Raw genomic sequence first — 20,895 nt, 5'->3', positions numbered from 1 at the left:
TCTTCAGTTCAGCCTGAGGGGAGTCAGACAGAGTCAAAGCTTGAGGAGGATTCTGCATCTCAGCTCTATAACCTTAGAGGCTATTTTTTTTTTTTTTTTTTTTTTTGCCAAAACCTGCATGAGCCTGGAAGCAGATTCTTCCCGGGATCGAGAGCCCAGTCTGGCTCACACCTTGATTTTGGTCCTGCGATATGTTGAGCATACCCACCGTCCAAGCCCACAGGACCACTGACCTACAAAGGTGAGACACAACCAATGGAAGTTTGAAGCTTCTATGTCTGTGGTCGTTTGTAACACAGCAAGAGAAAACTAGTAAGTCCTTTTGGCAATAGAGACAAAGTTGTATTCTCTGGTCAGCTGGTCAGCTGTAAGGCTGACATTTTTATCTCTGTCTGACTCCTCTATTTCTCAGTTCTCAACTCCAGGGGAGAAGAAAGAGTTTTTATTTATTCACTCCATTAAAAATGGAGTGAATAAATAAAACATACAGGCATTTGATTATTCTTCAGCCAAAAGCAAAACCTAAGTCACGCAGTACCCCTCAGCTACTCTTCAAAATGAGGCTCAGACATGGAATATGTTAAAAGGATCTAAACCAGAATCACCTCCGAACACAGATACTTGGAAGGTTGTGCTCATAGTATACATTTTCTCCACAAAAAAAGTCCTCTCCTCCCAAGAGCTGAGAGAAAACCTAGCAGGCAAAGAAAGAGACCTAATAATCATCATGCAGATTTTTTTTTTTTTGTAAACAAGCCTTCCCCATGGGAACTGGAAATTCACCACTCCAAGTTTTGCTGGTTTGTACAGTTTTATTGTCCAACCACCAACCTAAGCAACTGGCCTTTTAAATGAAGCTTAAGGGAATGGCCAAGAGCTTTCAGATTTTCTGCCACAACCTCATGTGCAGAAAGGGAACCACTGCCCATCAGTCATCTGAGTGTTCAGCAAGTATGCTGCCCTCCTGGGATTCGGTCAGCCCTGCCAACAGCCCCCTCCGACATTGGTCAGGTACATCCGTCGCGTGCTGCCCATTCAATAGCAGACGTCTGACTCACCTCCCTGCAAGATGTCCCATCTCCTGTCACAGTGCATGGACCAGGAGCATAAAAATGAAATGGCTCTGCCCCCAAGTCCACTGAAGGATCCATCCAGATCATTCCTCTAAGAGGAAGGACACACTCAGTGTGTGTTCCACAGCACACTCTGCTTGTCGTCTGAAATTCATTAGGGGAAACTCAGTCCCCCAATCTGGTAGCAGATGGATTAAAATGACTGAAACCTCTTCTCTCATTTAGAATTCAGAAACTAATTTTCTTCATTTTATTTTATTTGCTCAAGGGAGATTTGAGGAGCATTTAGTCCACCCCTTTCTTCTACAACTAAGGAAACTGAGAGCTCAAGAAGCTACATAAAATAAGCCTACCAGGTCAGTCATTTCTCCATGTGAATCCTGCTCTTCTGAGTGTTCAATGGCTGATTCGTATTTTTTTTTCTTTTTTTTTTTTTTTCCTAACTCAAAGGGCCACATGACAATGGCTAAGAGGCCACTCTGAGAAGTTCAAAATGGCTCTTGGAGAGAGGGCCGCCTTGGCTCAGGGAGCCCTAAACATCTGAGAGGCAGAGAAGGCAAGTGTGGTGGTTTCCATGGTGACCAACGAGGAGCCCAGGTGCTTGTTCTAATGAGGTTGCTGGGCAGCCAGCACCTGGGCAGCAAAGACTGTGGGACATTCCAGAAAAACTCACACGCACAGAGCTACGCAGATAAAACCTGAGCAAGTGGCTAGCCTGCCAACAAGCCCTTCTCTCAGAGCAAGCAGCGTGTCTGGCCCTGTGCCAAGCTCTTTCCCACATATTATTTCATTTAATCATCACCAAAACCTTCTAAAGCAGATTTGAATTCTGTTCCCTTTAGCCAGTGGGTAAACTGAGGCAACTTTCCCAGAATCACGGGGCTTATCAATGCAACCCCAGACCAGCTACAGTGCCTCAGTCAAAACACAACACGCTCTCAAACTGCTGGCCAGAAGCTTTCCTGCCTTCTGCTAAAGAAAAGTATAAATCATGATTTCAGAGACAGGCGTAAGGTCAAAACTTGAGAGTTCTTATCCTGTGGGGGTAAGGGGAGCACAGCTTTAGGACTCACCATCTACTGTCTTCACCCATCATTGCCAGATTCCAAAATGGTCAACAAACATATGATAAAATGTTCAACATCTGTAGCAAGTAGAGAAATGCAAACTAAAACTACAATGAGATTCCATCTTACTCCAGTCAGAGTGGCAATTATCAAGAATACAAGTAACAATAAATGTTGGCAAGATGTGGGGGAAAGGTTGCTAGTGGGACTGCAAATTGGTAAATTGCTCTGGAAAGCAGTATGGAAATTCCTCAGAAAAATAGGAACGGAACCACTATTTGACCCAGTTATCCCACTCCTCAGTATATATCCAAAGGACTTTAAATCAGCATACTACAGCAATGCAGCCACATCAATATTCATAGCAGCTCAATTCACAATAGCTAAGCTATGGAACCAACCTAGGTGCCCTTCAACAGATGAATGGATAAAGAAAATGTGGTATATATATATATACAATGGAATATTACTCAGCCACTAAGAAGAATAACATTTGCCAATAAATGGATGGATCTGGAGACTATCCTGCTAAGTGAAGTCAGTCAGTCCCAAAAAAACAAAGTTTTCTCCAAAAGATGGAAGCTAACTCACCATAAAGTCAGGGGCATTGAGGGGAAGAGTAGAAGTACAGTAGATTAGACAATGGGGAATAAGGGAAGAAAGGGAGACAAGCAAAGGAAAGACAATGGAATGAATCTGATATAGTTTTCCATGTACATCCATAAGAATGGGACTCTAACTAGAATCAGATATATTCCATTCTTGTATAATTATATCAAAATGGATTCTGCTGTCATATATAACTAAACATAATCAATTTAAAAATCAAAATAAAACCCCCCAAAAATGTTATTTTTAAAAAATTAAGTCATCTGCCAGTGGCTCACACCTTTAATCCCGGTGACTTGGTGAGGCTGAGGCAGGAGGATCACAAGTTCAAGGTCAGCCTCAGCAATTTAGCAAGAACCCCATCTCAAATTTAAAATTTAAAAAAGCTGGGATGTAGCTCAGTAATACAGTGCCCCTGGGTTCAATGCACAGTACTGCCAATTAACAAATAATAATAATAATAAGTCATCATAAGAAAGAACTTCCTGATGAAGATCTAGAATATTTGAATTAGGCCAACACTGAATAAGATAGCAGAAATGACCTTAAGCCTATGTTAAACAAGAGTCTCAGGAAAGCATATGAACAGGTGCCAACTAAAGGTGTTGGGAACCTCAGTCCAATAACAAGCACCCCACATGCCTGTCACTGGTGCTAGGCACATCACCTTTAGTAAACAAATTCCATAGCTTGAGATTTCTGTCCGTCGTGTAAAGGTAAATATTTCCAAGAGGGGAAAAAAAAAAAAACTCACTAAGGCAATAGCATCCTGTACCCCTTAGCATGAAGTATGCTCTGTGTGTCATTACTGAGGGGACACTCAGCAGTGGTAGGCAGAACAGGGAGGAGCCCCGAGGAGAGAGGCACAGAAGGTTCAGAGAAGGCTGGTCTCAAAGAAACCAGGATCCGCCTAGAGACACTCTAGGAATACAAAGGAGTGGAGGAGCTCAAGTGGCAAAGTGGATGGATTTACAATTCTCTGCTTCATGGAAAAACACTAAGGAAACCATCTTCCATCTTTAAGGAGAGCTAAATGCTATGGTTTGAATGAGTCCCCTCCAAGATTCAGGTATTGAAACTTAATGGTCCATATGCTAGTACTAAGAGGTGAGGCCTTTAAAAGGTGATTAGCTTCTGAGGGCTCCACCTCATGAATCAGAATAAGGCCCTTATACAAGAGGTCTCATGCAGTGTTACATCCTTCTCACCTTCCATCCCCCCTGCTGTATGAGGACTCAACAATCTTCTCTTCCAGAGGATGCCACTAGAAGCCACCAGCTTGAAAGGTGAGAACAGGCCCCTCACCAGACAACCAATCCTGCCAGCACCTTGATCTCAGATTCCAAGCCTCCGAACTATGAGAAATAAATTTCCTTCTCTACAATCCACCCTGTCTCAGGAATTTTGTTATAGCAGCATAAACAGACTAAGACACTGAGTATGCCTCACCTCTTCACAAAAGCTGGGTTGGCAAATTCATACTTAACCCTCTTGTCTCTTCATCCCTGAAATACCTCTCTATTGTAGGAAGCTATTCAAACAACAGGGCATTTAGGCACAGTACCTATGATTGCCATTGGTTAAAATGGAAAACCCAATCTTAACGTTACACACTATTTCATTAAAAATGAATGGTGCCCCTGATAAGGCCTTCTGAATCCTACTGGAGTGAAGCCAACCAGATGGCAGACGTTAAAGTTAAATAGATGCAGTACTCACTCGAAAGACCTTCTCCACTCTTGCAATGCTTTTCCCAAAGATGGTTCCAAGTTGGTCTCCAATTCCAGCCAATAAGAAACCAAAGAGTGGAATCCCAAAGATGGCATATAAAATACAAAAGATTTTGCCTCCTTCAGTGCTTGGAGCAATATTCCCATACCCTGGTGAGAAATATCAGAAAGAGAGAGGAAGACAGGTGAAATGGAAGAGAAAGTAGACTATTGACCAAAGAATCCACAGACTTTTTTTTTTTTAAAGATTTGTTCATCTCCCCCACTTCATGAGTCTTAGGGAATAGAATTCCATTTTGAAGGCCATATACGAAACATTGTTCCAAGTTTAAATAGTTTTAAGTTTTCATAAATCTTAAGAAATTATTTGTGTCCACCCAGAATTGCATTTCTGATAGTGAATGTTGCTCTTCAGAAACAACAAACATCATGGACACGATTGGTTTGGGTAAACTGAACATCTGGAAAGGTTTCACCATTGCCTGTTTAGATTAGACAGGGCTTCTTCTGTACAGTACTATCTGGTGGGCATCCTCTTCACCTGGATGGACTGTGGCTGTCTTCAACATCTGCTTTTGTAGAGTAAGGGGTGCTGACCATTGGAGAGGAAATCTAGTCTATTTCAAACTCAGATAGGACCTATGATTTCTACAGTCCTACCCTGGGAAGCCGGGCAACAGTAAACAGAAACAAAGATTTTGTGCCTCTTTCCCCATTGACGGGGAAGTCTAGCAGTGCCTGGCTCTTTTTTTCTCTTTACTGGGAACTCCACACCATCTCTGAGTTCTGCCTCTCCACCCACCACTTCTTGCACCAAGGGCAAGCAGTACTTGATAAATGTTTGCTGGTGAAGTGGAGGTCTGAATACAAGCGAATCCTTCTATGAATGTGAATTTTTAAAAATGCTTTGAAAACTCCAATTTCTGCATGCTTAAGAGTTTTGCATTTATATAAGTAGCTAAACTGTATACTGGGCCCATTCTATATGAATGGGGCTTAAAAAAAAAAGTATTACTGGGAGAAAAAAGCTTATAGGGTTAGCACAATTTACATAGGACAAGAGCCTCAATTATTTGTTGTTTATTTTCATGCCAGTTAGCATCACAATTTTTTTAAAAATATTTATTCTTAAGTTTTTAGGTGGATACAACATCTTTGCTTTACATTTATGTGGTGCTGAGGATGGAACCCAGTGCCTTGTGCATGCTAGGCGATGAGCACTCTACCAGGGAGCCACAACCCCAGGCCCCAGCATCACAATCTTATGCTGATGAGTCTGGTCCCTGCACCACTCTTCCAAATTTGGGTAGCTCCTGTGGGGCCTGTTTCTGAATCTAAGTCATGTGTCAGTTATTGGGTCCACAGTCATGAACACACTGGGAATGAAGCAAAGCATAGCACAGAATGATGCTAAGGACTGTCTATCAGTCATTCTCCTGCAGACCCAGAGGGCTTGCTGATGACTTTGCCCTTTGCAGATGAGTCACTCGGCTATTTTCCTTCTCAATTTTCTGTCCAGAATCACTCAAACCTCTTATCACAAATTATTTAAATTTCTATTTCTTAAATGAGTGTTCAAGCAAGACTTTCTAATCTTATATTTCTTTTTTTCACCGCCATTTTGATTTAAACAGGCAAAAAAAAAAAAAGTTTGGTAACTTTTCTCAAGTGTTTTCAGGAATTTAGGAAAAATAATTTTGCCAAGCATTCTCCTCTAGAATACTCTGAATTACATTAATCTAGCCCTGTTGGAAAGGAAAAAATATTGGGCTTCTACCATGTCACTTTGTACTGGGTTCATGATGACCCTTGGAAACATTCTAGAAACTTGTGGAGATATTAAAGACTCTAGCTTGACCGTCTCACAATTGTCCAATCTTAGGGAAAATAGATTTCCTTTTAGTCTGAGTGTTACAGAAAGAAACATATTGCAGATGCAGGCAAATTGAAGCTTTGAACCTGATGCAAATGCATTGGCATATGAGGCACAAGAACTATGTGCTTCCTCCAGCATTCAGAGACGACCCCTTATCTACCTCCTGGGTAAAGGACTGTGCTCAGGGCACATCAGTGTCGCCCAAGGAGCCTCAGATAGAAGTGAGGAGATGGAGACTTATTTGACCGTATGCTATCAGGTTGTCCTTAGACCCACTCAACCTCTCCTAGTGGTGGAGAGATTTTTTTTTTTAAATGCAGGGAAAAATCAGCAAACTGTAAAGTACTATGCCAATGCAAAAAATAGATATATATCATTATTATTATTACAATTGCTAGAGTTTTCAGGCTAAAACACTATAACAAAATTAAAGGAAATTCTTAGACACGTGCACTCGTAATTATAAGTCTTTAAATATATTTTACAGCCTCTTTCTTTAGAGACTTGCTCCATAGGGGACAGAATGTGATCTCCATTCTTGAGCAGTGCTACATCTCAGGCACAGGCCTGTGTGTATCTGTGTTCCATGCCTCTGGTGATCTATATGGAGGGACTGTTCGACCCTCCACACTGTCACTCTGGGAAAATTCTAGAATTTGCACTTTGGAGCTTTTCTCAGAGGCAATGACAAGTCCCCATTCCTGGATTTGGGGCTCTAGCTGTACCAGGCCTGCTGAGCTGTCCTGCCCATCCTTCCAGAATGCTTGGTGAAATTCTGAAGTAAGGTTTGAACATTACATTGTGGCTCTAGAACTAGAGATGGCGTGGGTTCCTGCTCTGACTTTTCCATTTACTGGCCCTAGATCTGGGCAAGTTATTCAATCTCCCTGCCTCACTGCCTTCCTCTGAAAGATGGAACTATTAAATCACCTATCTGTAAGCCTTTAAAGATTAAATGAGTTACATGTGAAGCATGAGTTACACCTGAAGATTAAATACAAGCAAAGCATAGTAGAAAGCAAGCACTCAGTAAGGGTTCGCAGTTATCATCTGGCCCTGTGGTTTTATGTGGAAAGGGATCACTCCTAAGCAATACGACTACAGAAAAATTAAGCAGCCCCAGGGAAAAACAGATGGTTGGTTCCTATTTTCCTTCTGGCAACCCCGCTGTTCTCCCATAGCACCAGGACAAGAGACAAAATGTCTGTACCTTGAGCTGGGCTGACTCAATGATTCAGGTGGGCCCACGACTGGATCTGAGGTGTGGGTGTGTCTTGGACAGCTAGAGGCAATCAAGGCTGAGAAATAAGTGGGGTGACAGTTGCTGGACATGCAATTGTTCGTAGAACAAGCCCAGAACACTAGAACTGGATTTAAGTAAAGCACAAGGTGTCCACGAAGTTCCTCCATCAAATGCCTTATGGTGATTTTCAGCAAAAGACACAGTCCAGTAGGGACACACCCAAAGAAGCTGTTACCAATGAGCAGGACCAGGGGTGCCTCAGCTCTGTCACCATGAGCTAGAAGACAGTCCCATGTCTTTTGTGAAGAGAGCTGGTGTTTGAAGAGGATTCATGACCAAGACACACAACACACATAGAAGCTTCCATTTGCTATTTACACATCAAAGTTAAATCTTTACCAAGCTATGTAGTGTTCAGTCCCCGCTGTTTGGTTAAGAGTGTGCAGGCAGTCTGCCTGATGGATGTACAAACTGCAATCACACCAGGCCTCACTCTGAGAAGGCCTGCATGCTTGGTTTAATGCTCTCCTGTAGCCAGGAGATGTTCTTTTTAAAAAGGGAATGTATTTTCATTCTGCACTGGGCCCCACAAATTAAGTAGTTGGTCCTGGTGAATGACCCTGGGTTCCATTGCTTACTAACTATGAGATAATAGGCAAGTTACTTAACATCTCTGGGCCTTAGTCTTCCCAAAGATAAAAGTACAGAACCTACCTCGTGTTATTATTTCAGGATTAAATAAGATCATGTATGTGCAGCATAGAGCCCAATACCTAGTAAGCATTTAGTAAATATTAGGCTCAGTGACTGCTATTTCCATTGGCCCTGAGTTAAACAGCCAATCTAAATGCTGGATAAGTACAAGCAGCTGCCTCGATTTTTTTTTTTAAGGTATAATCCTTAACTGAGGCTGCAAGTGACACCATCACTGTCTATCTCCTGGGACCTGACCAAGGGCTCTCTTTGATGCAGGTAGAGCCAGCTGACCCAATCTGAAAGTGCCTCAAAGACTAAAATCTAATTGCATTTCATAGCTGTTGGTAAGAATGAAATAATTTGCTGCCCTTCTACAAATTATGGTTTATGGAAAAGCATCTTCACAAAGAATGAGCATCGTTGCTCAAGTTTAGAAAAGCTATTTGCTAGGAATCCAGTAGCAGAGTCAACAATCAAAGACAGATGGGACTTTCTTGCATCAGAATTAGTTATGGAGCAAAGAAAAAGAGTGCAGGGTACCCTCGGCAAAGACTGAGCAGAATCTGGTCTTCCTTCTGGTGTGGCTACTGGTTGCAGAAATGTGAAAATATATTCTCTTTGCTTTACAGTTGTCTCTTAATTTTCATAGGGGATTGAGTCCAGGACCCTCTGCAGATAGCAAAATCCACAGGTACGCAAGTCCTTTCTATAAAATGGCTTAGTATTTGCACATAAACCTATGTACATCCTTCCACATACTTTGTTTTTTAAAATTGCTTTAGTTGTAAATGGACATAATACCTTTGTTTTGTTTAATTATTTTTATGTGGTGCTGAGGATCAAACCCAGTGCCTTATATATGCTAGGCAAATGCTCTGCCACTGAGCTACAAGCACCCAGCCCCTTCCATGTAATTTAAATTACCTCTAAATTACTTGTAACACCTAATGCAATGCAAATACTATGCAAATAATTGTTATTCTATATTGTTTAGGAAAAACCTTCTGTACACATTCAATACAGATGCGAGGTTTTTTTTTTCTTTTGAATATATTCGTTGCACAGTTGGTTGAACCCATGGATATGGAGGGTCAACTATACAAGTATAAGTTTTTCCAATTATCTCAGCATGAGAAAATCTTTTTTAAAAAGAAGTATTTGATATCCTCAGATAAAAGAAACCTCTGAAATTGAGTAGTAGTACTGCTTTTCAGAAAAGACCTTATTATTCCTGAGATATCTCTCTCATCTCTCTCTCTCTCTCTCTCTCTCTCTCTCTCTCTCTCTCTCTCTCCCTCTCCATTCTAAATAATGAGCATTTTTTTCCTTGCATATGGAAAGTATCTAACCTCATGCTGCTCATGAGAGACTTTCTTGAAAGCAATTTGGTGAGGCCTTAAATGGTCCATGCCCTTTGACAGGACAATCCCATGGGAATCTTTCCAAGGAAGCAACCAGAGATGAAAACCATACTTCCTGCCCAAAGATCTTCATTGTGGTGTTAAGAGTATTACAAGAGTAGAAGAGCTTAGGCCTCCTACAAGAAGTCATTACAGTGGATAGTGGATCCAAAGGAAACCATCAAAGACACACTTTTCAAAGAACTCTAATGTTCCAACATCACTAATAGTATGAGGAAATACAGACATTATTATGTCACAAACTATATGAACTCAGGCAAGCAGGTTGATATTTGTGCATTTCACAATTAATGAGAATACAGCTCTTTACTCCAGCTGCTCCATTTTCCTAGCTCCCAAAGTAGTGGAAATTCCTTATGAAGAACTGGAAAAATTACTGGGCCCTGAGTTTTCTTATAACCCTTACTATCACATGCAATGAGTGAATTTACCACTCAGTAATTGGAAAAACAATTATTTCTGTACCTCATTATTCCTATTTATGTTGTACTAAGGTTCTCTTTGGAATTCTCTAACTATACGACTTTCTTAAGACCCTCTACTCTGGGAGTAAAACTAGCCAGTTAAGTGGAGTTCAATTTGTAATACTTTACTTTTTAAGATAAAGAGAGAGTAAGGAAAAAATAGGCTTTTTTTCCTAATGAATAGAACAAAGACTCAATCTCCAGTGCTAACTCTGTACATGATGCTAAAGTATACTTGAGTAGGGTTTTATTTTTGTTAGCATGTTTGTTTTGTAATAGCTTCCTGTTTGTGTACAGAGCCCTCTGAATTTGGAAAAGATTCCCAACCTGCACATAATTTGTGTGACACAATGTCCTTCCTCCCACATAGTGGGAACAGCCTCCCAGGTAGCCAGGATATGGGTACATGAACCTAGAGGCTCACCAGCTAGGATGGCTTTGCCTAAGACTTTAAATCAAGAGCTTATGACCCAAAGATGGTGGAAGAATGCCAGCTACAGTGGCCAGCAGAATCAGGCACTTGTCATGAGGTCAGAAGATACTTCCTGGGCCTCTAATGAGCTCTGATCCATAAGTGCGAATTAGTTAGGACATTTTGCCGGGTGGGGGCACAGGTAAGTGGAAAATCCAATGAGAACTGTCTTCAGCAAAAAAAATAAATAAATAAGAGAAAAGAAGATGAAAGAAAAAAGGAAAAAGGAAAAAAAGAAAACACATTGACCTTAGGAAGTAAGAGATTCAACATCTGTTTATCAATATTTCATGAGCAACTCCATCCAGAACTCGAAGGGAGTGAGCAGGACCCCATTTACCATGGCCCTTTTATTACTATTTGTTTAGTATTAGAAAATTCCAGCAGAACGATCTATCAAGGTAAGAAAATGAATGGCAGTTACTTAGGCTTCTGTCTAAATTTACCTCCAATAAGAAAGAGAGGAAGTCAGCAAACATAGTTGGATAAACCAGGTTCCCAGTTCCTAACAAGTTGACCCAATAAATACCATGAATGAAGGTCATTTCATGTAGCTATAATGTTTTTCAATGCATCAAAGAGACCACGAATTTTGCCATGTCATAAAACAAGAAAATTAAGAGTTTTCTTCTTCTGTCTTCTTCAACATATACTATTGTCTCATGGGTCCAATATCTGAGTACTGGATAACATTTTTCAAAATGTACCTCTAAAAATGGCCCAGACTTTCTCAATATTGATTATTTTACAACAAATCTTCCAAAATGCAAGACACATTGCCCCATCTTAATAACCAGACTGTCAAACACAACCCAACCTGACATTGGTCTTCTCCATCAACTACAGTGATGTCCTCAGGTGTTGCTGAGATCTATCACACTTTATGCCCATACATCGAGTGGTGTCATGCCATGTAATTCCTTTCTTGGGTGCTGAGCAGTCATGTACTAACATGACCTAACTTGGACCGGGGCGTCAGAAAGTCCCACTAGTCCACACATTCATGGATGTAAAGAACACGGAGAACACTTGTAATTGTCGATGTTAATGTATTTGCAGATTTGCAAATGTAAATCTAGTATGCCATATATTTAGATCAAGAGACAGCGACAGCTAATTTTAATTGTCAACTTGACTGGACTAAGGAACTGGTAAAGCACGATTTCTAGGTGTGTCTGTGAGGAGATTGGCATTGGTGGACTGAGTGGGAAGCTCTATCCACAAAGTGGGTAGGTAATATTCCATCAGCTGTGTGTGTGGGGGGGGGGGGGGCATAAAACAGAAAAGACAGAGAAAAATGGATTTCCACTCTGTCTTCCAGAGCTGGACCACACCCTTCCTCTCCTGCCCTTGGACATCAGAACTATAGGTTCTCCAGCTTTTGGATTCCTGGATTTACACCAACAGCCCCCTCGTTTCTCAGGCCTTCAGCCTTGGAGCCTTGGACTGAGACTTACACCACTGGTTTCTCTGGTTCAATTAATGTGAGCCTATTTCCCTAGAAAATCCATAAATCCATACCTACATGTATATTATACACACACACACACACACACACACACACACACACCCTATTGCTTCTAACTCTCTGAAGAACCCTGACACAAAGACTTTCTAAGTAGGAATGACAGTTGTCTTCCATCCGGAACGTTCTTACTGCACGTACCTTGCTCAATTTTACCAAGGTGGAAGCAGCTAGGTCCTAGAGGCCAGATTTGAAAACAAAACCAAAAACTTGTGCACCAATGAGAAGTGGACACACAAAGGTGTGCATCAAAGGAAAGAACTTTCTGGAAGGCATAGCTGAGCTCCAGAAGAAACAGGATGGGAAGTTCCTCCCAGAAAGTATCACAGGTTTTAATAAAGGAGTCCTCCCACCTGGAGGACAGAGGGCTCCTGGAGGGCGGGCCATCACCGACAGGGACCAGTGGGAGCTGGGCCTCTCCCTGTCTTCTGAATGAGAGCTCCTTCACCGTGGTATGGGGCAGAAACGCCTCGAACTTGTTTTCTATAGAACTGCAAGAGGAATAGAATCCAGAGGTCACAGAACCACCCAAAGAAGCTGAGAATGGACGGAAGCCAAACGGGCAAAAAAAACAGAAGAAGCACAAAGATCCATGAAAGGGCCCATCCCAGGCCAACCTCAGAGAGCGCCAGCACATGCCCACGTACGAAGGTGAGGCTCACAACTTGAACTTTAAAAGAGATGTCGCTGGTTGCTCCAAGTGTGGAAGAAAGGGTGAAGAGGGAGAGCAGAAACCACCTTGAAACTGATCTGGTTCAGAAGACAGAAGCAGCGGGTCTCTACAGAGAAAAACATGGAGGGGCCACACTTGTGAGAGGCACTCTGTCTCAGAAATGAGCAGTGGAAAGGAAGAAGCTTGGAAAGTGCTATCTGGAGGCCCCGCCTCACCCGACCTCCTCACCCAGCCTCCAAAACATGTGACAAATGGCTGGTCCAGGATTGACCGGTTTGGGGGAGTTACGTGTTTTAAGAAGAAGCTGGGCCAGCATAAATATAAAGGATTTATAAGGAAAAATGTGAAAAGAGTAACAAAACTCCCAAGGGATTAACGACACCAGAAAAATGTTGCCCAAACTAGACAAAAATGGTAGCCTTCACAGAGAAACTATGGAGCAGAGTGTAAGAAATCAGGGAGGGAGTGTGAGAGGACAAGTGAAGATTGAATTCAGGAACAAATTAGGAAGGGAAATATAACCCCTGATGCTCCCAGAGCATATGGCAGAGTAGGCATTATGAAAACACACACACACACACACACAGAGAGAGAAAGGGTAGTAGTAAAAAAAACAAAACCACATCTTCAGAGTTACAAACAAAGTAGAAGAAAAATGATAGACACAGAAGTCAGACATGAAAGACGTGTGGTTGGAGTCCCTGAAGAATAAAACCAAAAGCACACAGCAGAGAAATTGTTTAAAAGTGACCATCAGGAAGACTTTCTTGAAATAAAAGGGACAAAACCCAGTAGTGTTATATAAGGAAATAATCTTTTAAGAAGCTCAACTAAAATATCAAGATCAAAATAAAAGGGCAAGCCGGGCACGGTGGCACATGCCTGTAATCCCAGTGACTCGGGAGGCTGAGGCAGGAGGATCAAAAGCTCAAAGCCAGCCTCGCCGACTCAGCGAGAACCCATCTCAAAATTCAAAAGAAAAATAAGAAGATGAAAGGAGAAAAATAGGGCAGGCCAGCCTCAGGTTACTCCACAGCAACACTGACATCAAAAGACAGCACAGGGACACCCACAAGACCAGTGTAAATGAAAAGGTGAGTCAGCCAGTCGTCTCCCGCAAAGCTGTCTGTGAAGCCTGCCACCCTAAGCACTGCAAGATCCCAGGGAATACTGCATCCTGAGCCATTCATGAGGCAACTACTTAGAATGACTGCCAGCCAAGCAAGTGATGCTGAACAGAGCGAGGACCGCTGGGCTAGAGAGGAACACTGACATTGTTTAACAAGAAATCAGGGAAGGAGTGTGAGATGACAAGAGAAGATTGAATGTGACCTAAGAAACCCAGGAACAAATTAGGAAGTGAAATATAACCCCTGATGCTCCCAGAAAGAAAAATAAAATTAGTAGGTGCACGTGGCAGAGTAGGCATTATAAACACACACACGCGCGCGCGCGCGCGCGCGCGCACACACACACACACACACACACAGGAACAGAAAGGGTAGTAGTGAAAATATAAAACTACATCTAAAGCCAATGGGAGCATCAGGGTAACAGAACAGAGTGTAAACTGTTGTATGTTGAATGACATGGCAGTTGGTTCAGGTGGGAAAGGGACTTGAGATGCTGAGTAAGTTCCCTTGACTGCATTATATGGAAGAGCTGAGAGCCGAGAGTTATCCCTTAAAGCCAGCAAATCACATAATAGAAGCATAAGCATATCTAATCATTGGATAGCAAACATTTAATAGGTGGCGTTGACTAACATCATGTCATGGGGAAGGAGTGGAGGAAAAGGTGCCATCTCCTATAACAGGGATCTGACCTATCCTAGCTAATGAATCGAACACTGTGGTTATTGTATACTGATATAAAGCTAGCTCCTAAGACAAAAGTACAAAACTCCTCAAGTTGTCAAAACACATACACTCACTCACACACACAAATAAAATAAGACAAAAATTGGTGCAGGAAAGAAGTAATCATAGCCAGGTGTGGTGGTGCACACCTGTAATCCCAGCAACTCCAGAGACTGAGATAAAAGAGGATCACAAGTTCAAGGCCAGTCTTGGCAATTCAAATTTAAAAATGAAAAAGGTGGGGGATACAGCTCAGCAGTAGTGTATCCCTGAGTTCAATTCCCAGTACTGAAAATAAAAAGAAGGACGAAGAAGAGGAGGAGGAGGGATCATAGTTCACCACATGACTAGTTGCAAAGAGCATTTACCTAGTCAACCCAAGGCAAAGGTTCAACTCTAATCAAACTGTATCAGGAAGAGAGCCCTTCTGCAGCCATGTAGAGAGGAAGAAAGTGAACTAACACCTCCTCCTCCTCTTCCACGATGGGAAGTCCAGAAATAACTGCTAAGCCCCAAATTCCAGAGGTCTCAATACAAATGCGGTATTTAAATTCAAGGAGATGAACACTGAAATCATCAAAAAGACATGAAAGTAGTTGTCTCTTGGAAGGTGAAAAAATGGGACAGGAACAGGGAGTGTTGTTTTTCAAAACAAACTCTGTAGAGCATTTTGGTTCTACCATATAGAACTTTAGTAAGAAGTACGATCATCAAAAGGAAATTTGAGCTCAACAGAGCAGACTGAGTTCAACTAACTCATATTTTCCACACTAGCCTTTTCCTTGGGTGCTTTCAAACTGAAAGCTCCCTAGCCTTTCATTCTGAAAGGAGATTCTTATTCCACTTTGCTTTTTATTGAAAGCCACCACAGTGACTCTTCATTTGGTAGTGTGTCATGAGCCTCTTTTCAACCTTGAACTACTTGTACCCTGTACCTGTACTCAGGACAGAATGCTGACCAGCCATCACTAGGGACAGCCCACAGAGAGAAGGACAGTAGCAAATGAACGGATACCTATGGTGGTGATGACAGTTCCAGCAAAGAAAAAGGCACTTCCCAGGTCCCAGTGACTGTTGCTGTTGGAGGAGTTTCCTATGGGACTGACTCCGGCATTGTCAGCATCAAGGGCGTGCTGCAAAGGAAGGGGAAAAGCATGAGACTCAGTTGAAAATGTTTTGTTTTGTTTTTAATCTTCCAATAAATTGCTCCCCTGCTTAAGAATCCGCAGTGATCTAGCGATACTGGTTAAGTGAATAAGGGTACCGTCGTAAAGCAAAATATCACACATCCGTTTGTGAAATTAGAAAATGAGTTTTAAATGGAGGGGGAAACTAGGATATAGAGCATGGTGCCATTTATATTAAATGTGCAGGCACATAACAGGCTGAGTTATGCAAAACATCTACATATTGTCATGCATACACATAGAATGCTCTAGAATGTTCACTCTGGTCATTTTTGAAAGGCAGGATTTCAATTGCTTCTCTCTCTCTCTCCTCTTCTCTCTTCTCTTTCTCTCTCTCTCTCTCTCTCTCTCTCTCTCTCTCTCTCTCAATCTCTATCTCTCTCTCCCCTCCCTCCCTCCCCTTTTCCTGTCTTGTTAGAATGTTTCATACTGAATTAGTTTCAATAGCACAGGAGTTAAGTATTAGGCTCTCAGGTCAGGTCATATTGGTTCGGCCTATTATTAACTTTGCAACCTTGAGCAAGTGAATTCAACCACTCTAAATCTGTTAAACTAGGGAGGAGATCTTCCTCCAAAAATTGTTGAGAGGATTAAGTGAGATAGATGGCCCATGTAAACAATATCCTTAGCCCAATGTCTGTTTGTTAAGGTCTAACAAAGACAGTTGCGCTGTTTAATGACAGGGACAGTTCTGAGAAATACATTGTTAGGTGATTTTGTCATTGCATGAACATCATAGAGTGTACTTACATAAGCTGAAATTGTTACAGGGTCACTGGGTTTTGTAAGCCAATGGGACCACCATCATCTATGTGGCCCATGGTTGACTGAAACATGCGGAGCATGGCTATGGTATGTACACTCCCCCTTCCCCTCTCTCTCTCTCTCTCTCTCTCTCTCTCTCTCTCTCTCTCTCACACACACACACACACACACACACACGCACACACTTCATTCTTTTCTAAAATAAAGTCCAATGTTAGCTACTGGATTTGGAATTCCATGTCTTAACAATGCCACTAAATTGGCCCTAATGATGGCCCATTCTCATCTCTCACCATATTAAGTCTCCACTCCAGTCAGGACACCTCATGACATGCTCCCTTGTTCCTCTGTTCCTTCACTTATGCAAACTCTGCCCATTTTTTCAGAGTCTAATGCAGGCCCCACTGCTGAGAGAGATTACAGGTTCACAACTGCCCCCTTCCCTGGGCTGACGTTTCTACACCAATGACATATACACCTAGAAGCCCTCCCCCAGATACGGCAGGAGCAGAACAAGATGAAAAACTCCAATCCAGCACTTCTGGAGCTGGCCCTGCCATGCCCCTTCAGGCCAGCAGGGAGGAAGGAAGTGCTGTCATTTGTAGTTCAAGTCCATGCTGTCTGCATGGGTTAGCTGTGTGAGAGGGTGGCAGGTAGAGAGGAGGTGGCAGACATATAAGCTACTTTCTAGAACAACAATAGAGACTCAGAGCCCAGGGCAAAGCTGGGATAACCCTACGCAGAGAGGGCAAGATACAAATATTGAAATGTGGTTATCAGCAATATCCACTAAGCTTTGTTTAAACAGGCACACGGTGGCTGTCACAAACCAGATTACAACTGAAAAATCCATATCATTACATTTCGCCTTCAATAATGATATTGAATGAGCCATTTCACACTCTCCAGACCAGGGAAAAGCAACCTTTTCTATAAAGGGCCAGAGGGCATATATTTTAGCTTTGGAAAGCTATATATAATCTCTGTCATGTATTTTTCTTTTTTCATCACCCTTTAAATATTCAAAAATCATTCTTTAGCAAAGCAAGCTACAGGTACAAAAACAAGTGACAGGCTAGATTTGGCAATCAGTCAATCAACTGGATGACGGGGGGGGGAATCTCTTGTGTAAGCCTTTGGATTATTCTTTCTTGCCCCTAAGAACATGAAATATTATGAATAATGTAGCCACCACTGTTTCTAACACAAGCCCTGGCATCCCGGAATTTAAAATCCAAAAGAAGTATACAAACTGCCGATAGTTTAAATCAGCTTAATTGACAAGAATGTCAATCAGGACCACTTACTCATTCAGACCTATATTCTACTCAACTTTTGAGGAGAAGCATATGGTGAGTCCTTTCCACTGGTAAGATATCCATTCTTCACTGTGCTGTGTGAGGGCCATCAGACCAAGCCACAAAGCCTCAGCCTGGTGTTTATCTCCTCATTATCCATACAGCTCCCAATGGGCCCACTTCAAAACAATACCTCAGGGACAGTTACAGGCCTCATCAGTCACTCCGGTTGTCTCAAATCACACATCGAAACCCAATATTTCCATCACCCATAAGGCTGTAAGTGTCACAGTGCTGAGAATCACACATCAACACCCAAAAGCAGACCCAGTCCAGCACATTAAAAATACAGACTTGCACAAAAGGCAAATGAGATGATTATTTTTCATCAAAAATCTAAAGATGTCTTTCCGAGTTTTGTTTTTCTTGAATTATGCAATTTATAAATATTTAATGTTTGCATAGGTAACCCTCAAGGAAAGTGTTTCTCCCTTAAAAGGAAAAGGAAACTAACATTTTTAAGTGCCTGCATTTAGCCAGGTGCATTAGAGACATCATTCCATTTCATTCTTTTCCAAAACTTGAAAGACAGTAGTATAATTCTCACTTTAGAGAGAAGAAACAGGCACAGAAAAGTTAACTAATTTGTCCTAGGTCACACAGCCAGGAAGTAAAGCAGCCATGATTCAAATCCCATTAGCTCAAAGCAGGGAGTTTTGCCCTTTCTTCTACATATGGTACCCAGAACACACTCAACTTCTCCCACTTCCATCCTCACCTCCAACTGGAGAAGGAGGAGGAAGGTGGCCATTGTCTGAGAGTTTAGGTCAAAAGGATTTTCAAAGCATCATTTCTGATCAGACTACCCTCTTGAAGCTGCAAGTGGAGATCCCAGACTTCACTGGGCTGTTGGAACTGGGTGTTAGAACTTTAATGCTCTGCATTAAAAACAAGATTTTTTAAAAAAAATAAATACAGTAAAATGGGGAAAGGCTGATTTCATACTCTGAAAGAGAGGGGGCAAAGAAAATAGAAAGAAAAGCCTGAAAAAGGAGGAAGAAAAGAAATGGGTATCAATTGACAAGAGGGAGGTTCAAGTTCAGGAGCAGCAATTTGGAAAATTGGGAAGAACAGCTGTGTCTAGTAACCAATTTGAACTTGCTTCATATCTGCGATATAAATTCCTCTCTCCCCGCCCAAATCTTCAGTACAGTGGGCAACACACCCAAATGTCTAGAGGAAGCAGCTTTTTGGAAGTATATATAAGGGTTGCTATGGGCACGGGGGAATCACTGAAGATCCGAAGTAATTCACTGGGAGAAAAATATCTAACTAGAAGCAAGGAAGACAAAAATAAGCTCTCCTAAAACTTCCCAAACTTGTAATAAGGCTTTGGATAAACCCCAACTCCAGAAGTCTAGTTCTATCTAAGATTAAAATGAATTGGTATAACTGGATATCATTTGAATTAGGAGCATTGTTTTTTTTTAATTTTAACAAATATATAAAAGTTATGCATATTTATGTGAGGTACTATGTGAGATTTTGATAGATGTAATAAATTGTGCAATGTTCAAATTAGGGTAAACACTATCTCCTCAAACAATGATCATTTCTTTATAATAAAAACATTAAAAATTCTAGCATTTAAATATATATACCTGTATAGTAGGGGAATCATTTCTAACTTCATAAGTATAATTCTAAAAGAGTTCGTAGTTTTAACTTCTATGAATTTTATAAAGTATTTTCCAATGATCTGAATATTTGAGCTCAACTAAAACATTTTAAAACTAAATGCATTTTGCTTTAATGCTTTAATCTCTGTTTGGGCTGCAAAGTGAAAATAAGCCAGCTCATTAGGAACATCTGAGCATCCGTATAATGAAATGACTCAACCGAGTTGTGTATGGTGAGCTCAAGGGAGGTTATAGGGTAGAGTTTCAACCAACATCAACATCAATTCAGATCACGATCTCAGGTCCAATGAGCATCAGCTGTTCACCAACAAGTTCAACCACTGTCAAGTTCAGAGAGGTCTCATGAGCACTAAGATAGATAGATGAATAATTGGATGGCTGGGTAGATAGCTGGCTATAGGGAAGAAAGCATTACTTTACATTTTAATGCTATTCCTTCTTGAATTTCTTTTCTAGTTGAAATTTCCAGCACCACCCAGTGGCCTAGCATTGAGGAGTGAATAGAATGTTTAAGGTAATAACAAATGAATGAACAAATTAAAGTAATAAATATAAGTAAATATCTTCCCAGGGGTGTGAGAAGTAAACTTTGTACCTTTCAGTAAATATCAGACAAATGCAAAAGTAACCCCCCAAATGTGTGTGTGTGACTTTTTTTTTTTTTAACTGACTTGGAGAAGGGCAAGATCGAAAAGAATCTGTATCTCTCTCCTCTCTGCTTCCTCCCTCCTCCCCAATACCCTGCATTAAGACCACCTTGAAAGTATGAAGGAGATACTGCAACCTCTCACAGAGTCAGCCAGGTCTGAGGCTGATGGGAAGGGAGAGAGGAGGGGGAAGTGACTCTCCTCCTCGCCGGACCCCTCCCAGGTTCCTCCCACAAGGCAATGCTGGCTGCATAAATCACTGCTCTAGACAGCACAAGACACCATCAGGAGTGTTCACACTGCCCTGGGATAAACGATGGCCCACATGGGACCACTAACTGTCTGGGGCTTTTCTCCTATGATCTGTGTACTCAGTGAGATCATCCATTTCTCGGTGTCCTTATGGGGCACCAGAAAGAAAGACAAACAAAAGTGAAGCAACAATCACTCAGTTTTTCTCAGATTAGCTGAGGAATACAAGGGACCCCCGTGCCACATGCATGGGCATCCAGGGCCAGGGGAACCGCTGGATTTGCTGTCCAAACCAGGTCACTTGCAAACTGAAAGGTATGTCACTATCACATCTCAAG

The 20,895-nt window shown here is 41.7% G+C and overlaps 1 protein-coding gene across 1 annotated transcript in view; it reads right to left on the bottom strand.

The window, feature by feature from the left end:
- Window positions 1–20,895, bottom strand: part of Kcnk10 (potassium two pore domain channel subfamily K member 10) — a 126,665-nt gene that overhangs the window by 40,937 nt on the left and 64,833 nt on the right. The window contains exons 3-4 of the mRNA XM_058577792.1: window positions 15,724–15,841; window positions 4,469–4,629 (exon numbers count right to left, since the gene is read on the bottom strand). Of these exons, the coding sequence (XP_058433775.1) occupies window positions 4,469–4,629; window positions 15,724–15,841 (279 nt within the window). The remainder of the gene's footprint in view (window positions 1–4,468; window positions 4,630–15,723; window positions 15,842–20,895) is intronic.

The sequence above is a fragment of the Marmota monax genome, unplaced genomic scaffold, assembly GCF_021218885.2.
Source record: "Marmota monax isolate L192 unplaced genomic scaffold, Marmota_monax_Labrador192_F-V1.1 WCK01_AAM20220418_F8-fsc00017, whole genome shotgun sequence".
Classification (NCBI taxonomy): domain Eukaryota; kingdom Metazoa; phylum Chordata; class Mammalia; order Rodentia; family Sciuridae; genus Marmota; species Marmota monax.
The sequence above is the reverse complement of the archived record's forward strand: the minus strand, read 5'-3'. Positions and strand labels throughout refer to the sequence as shown.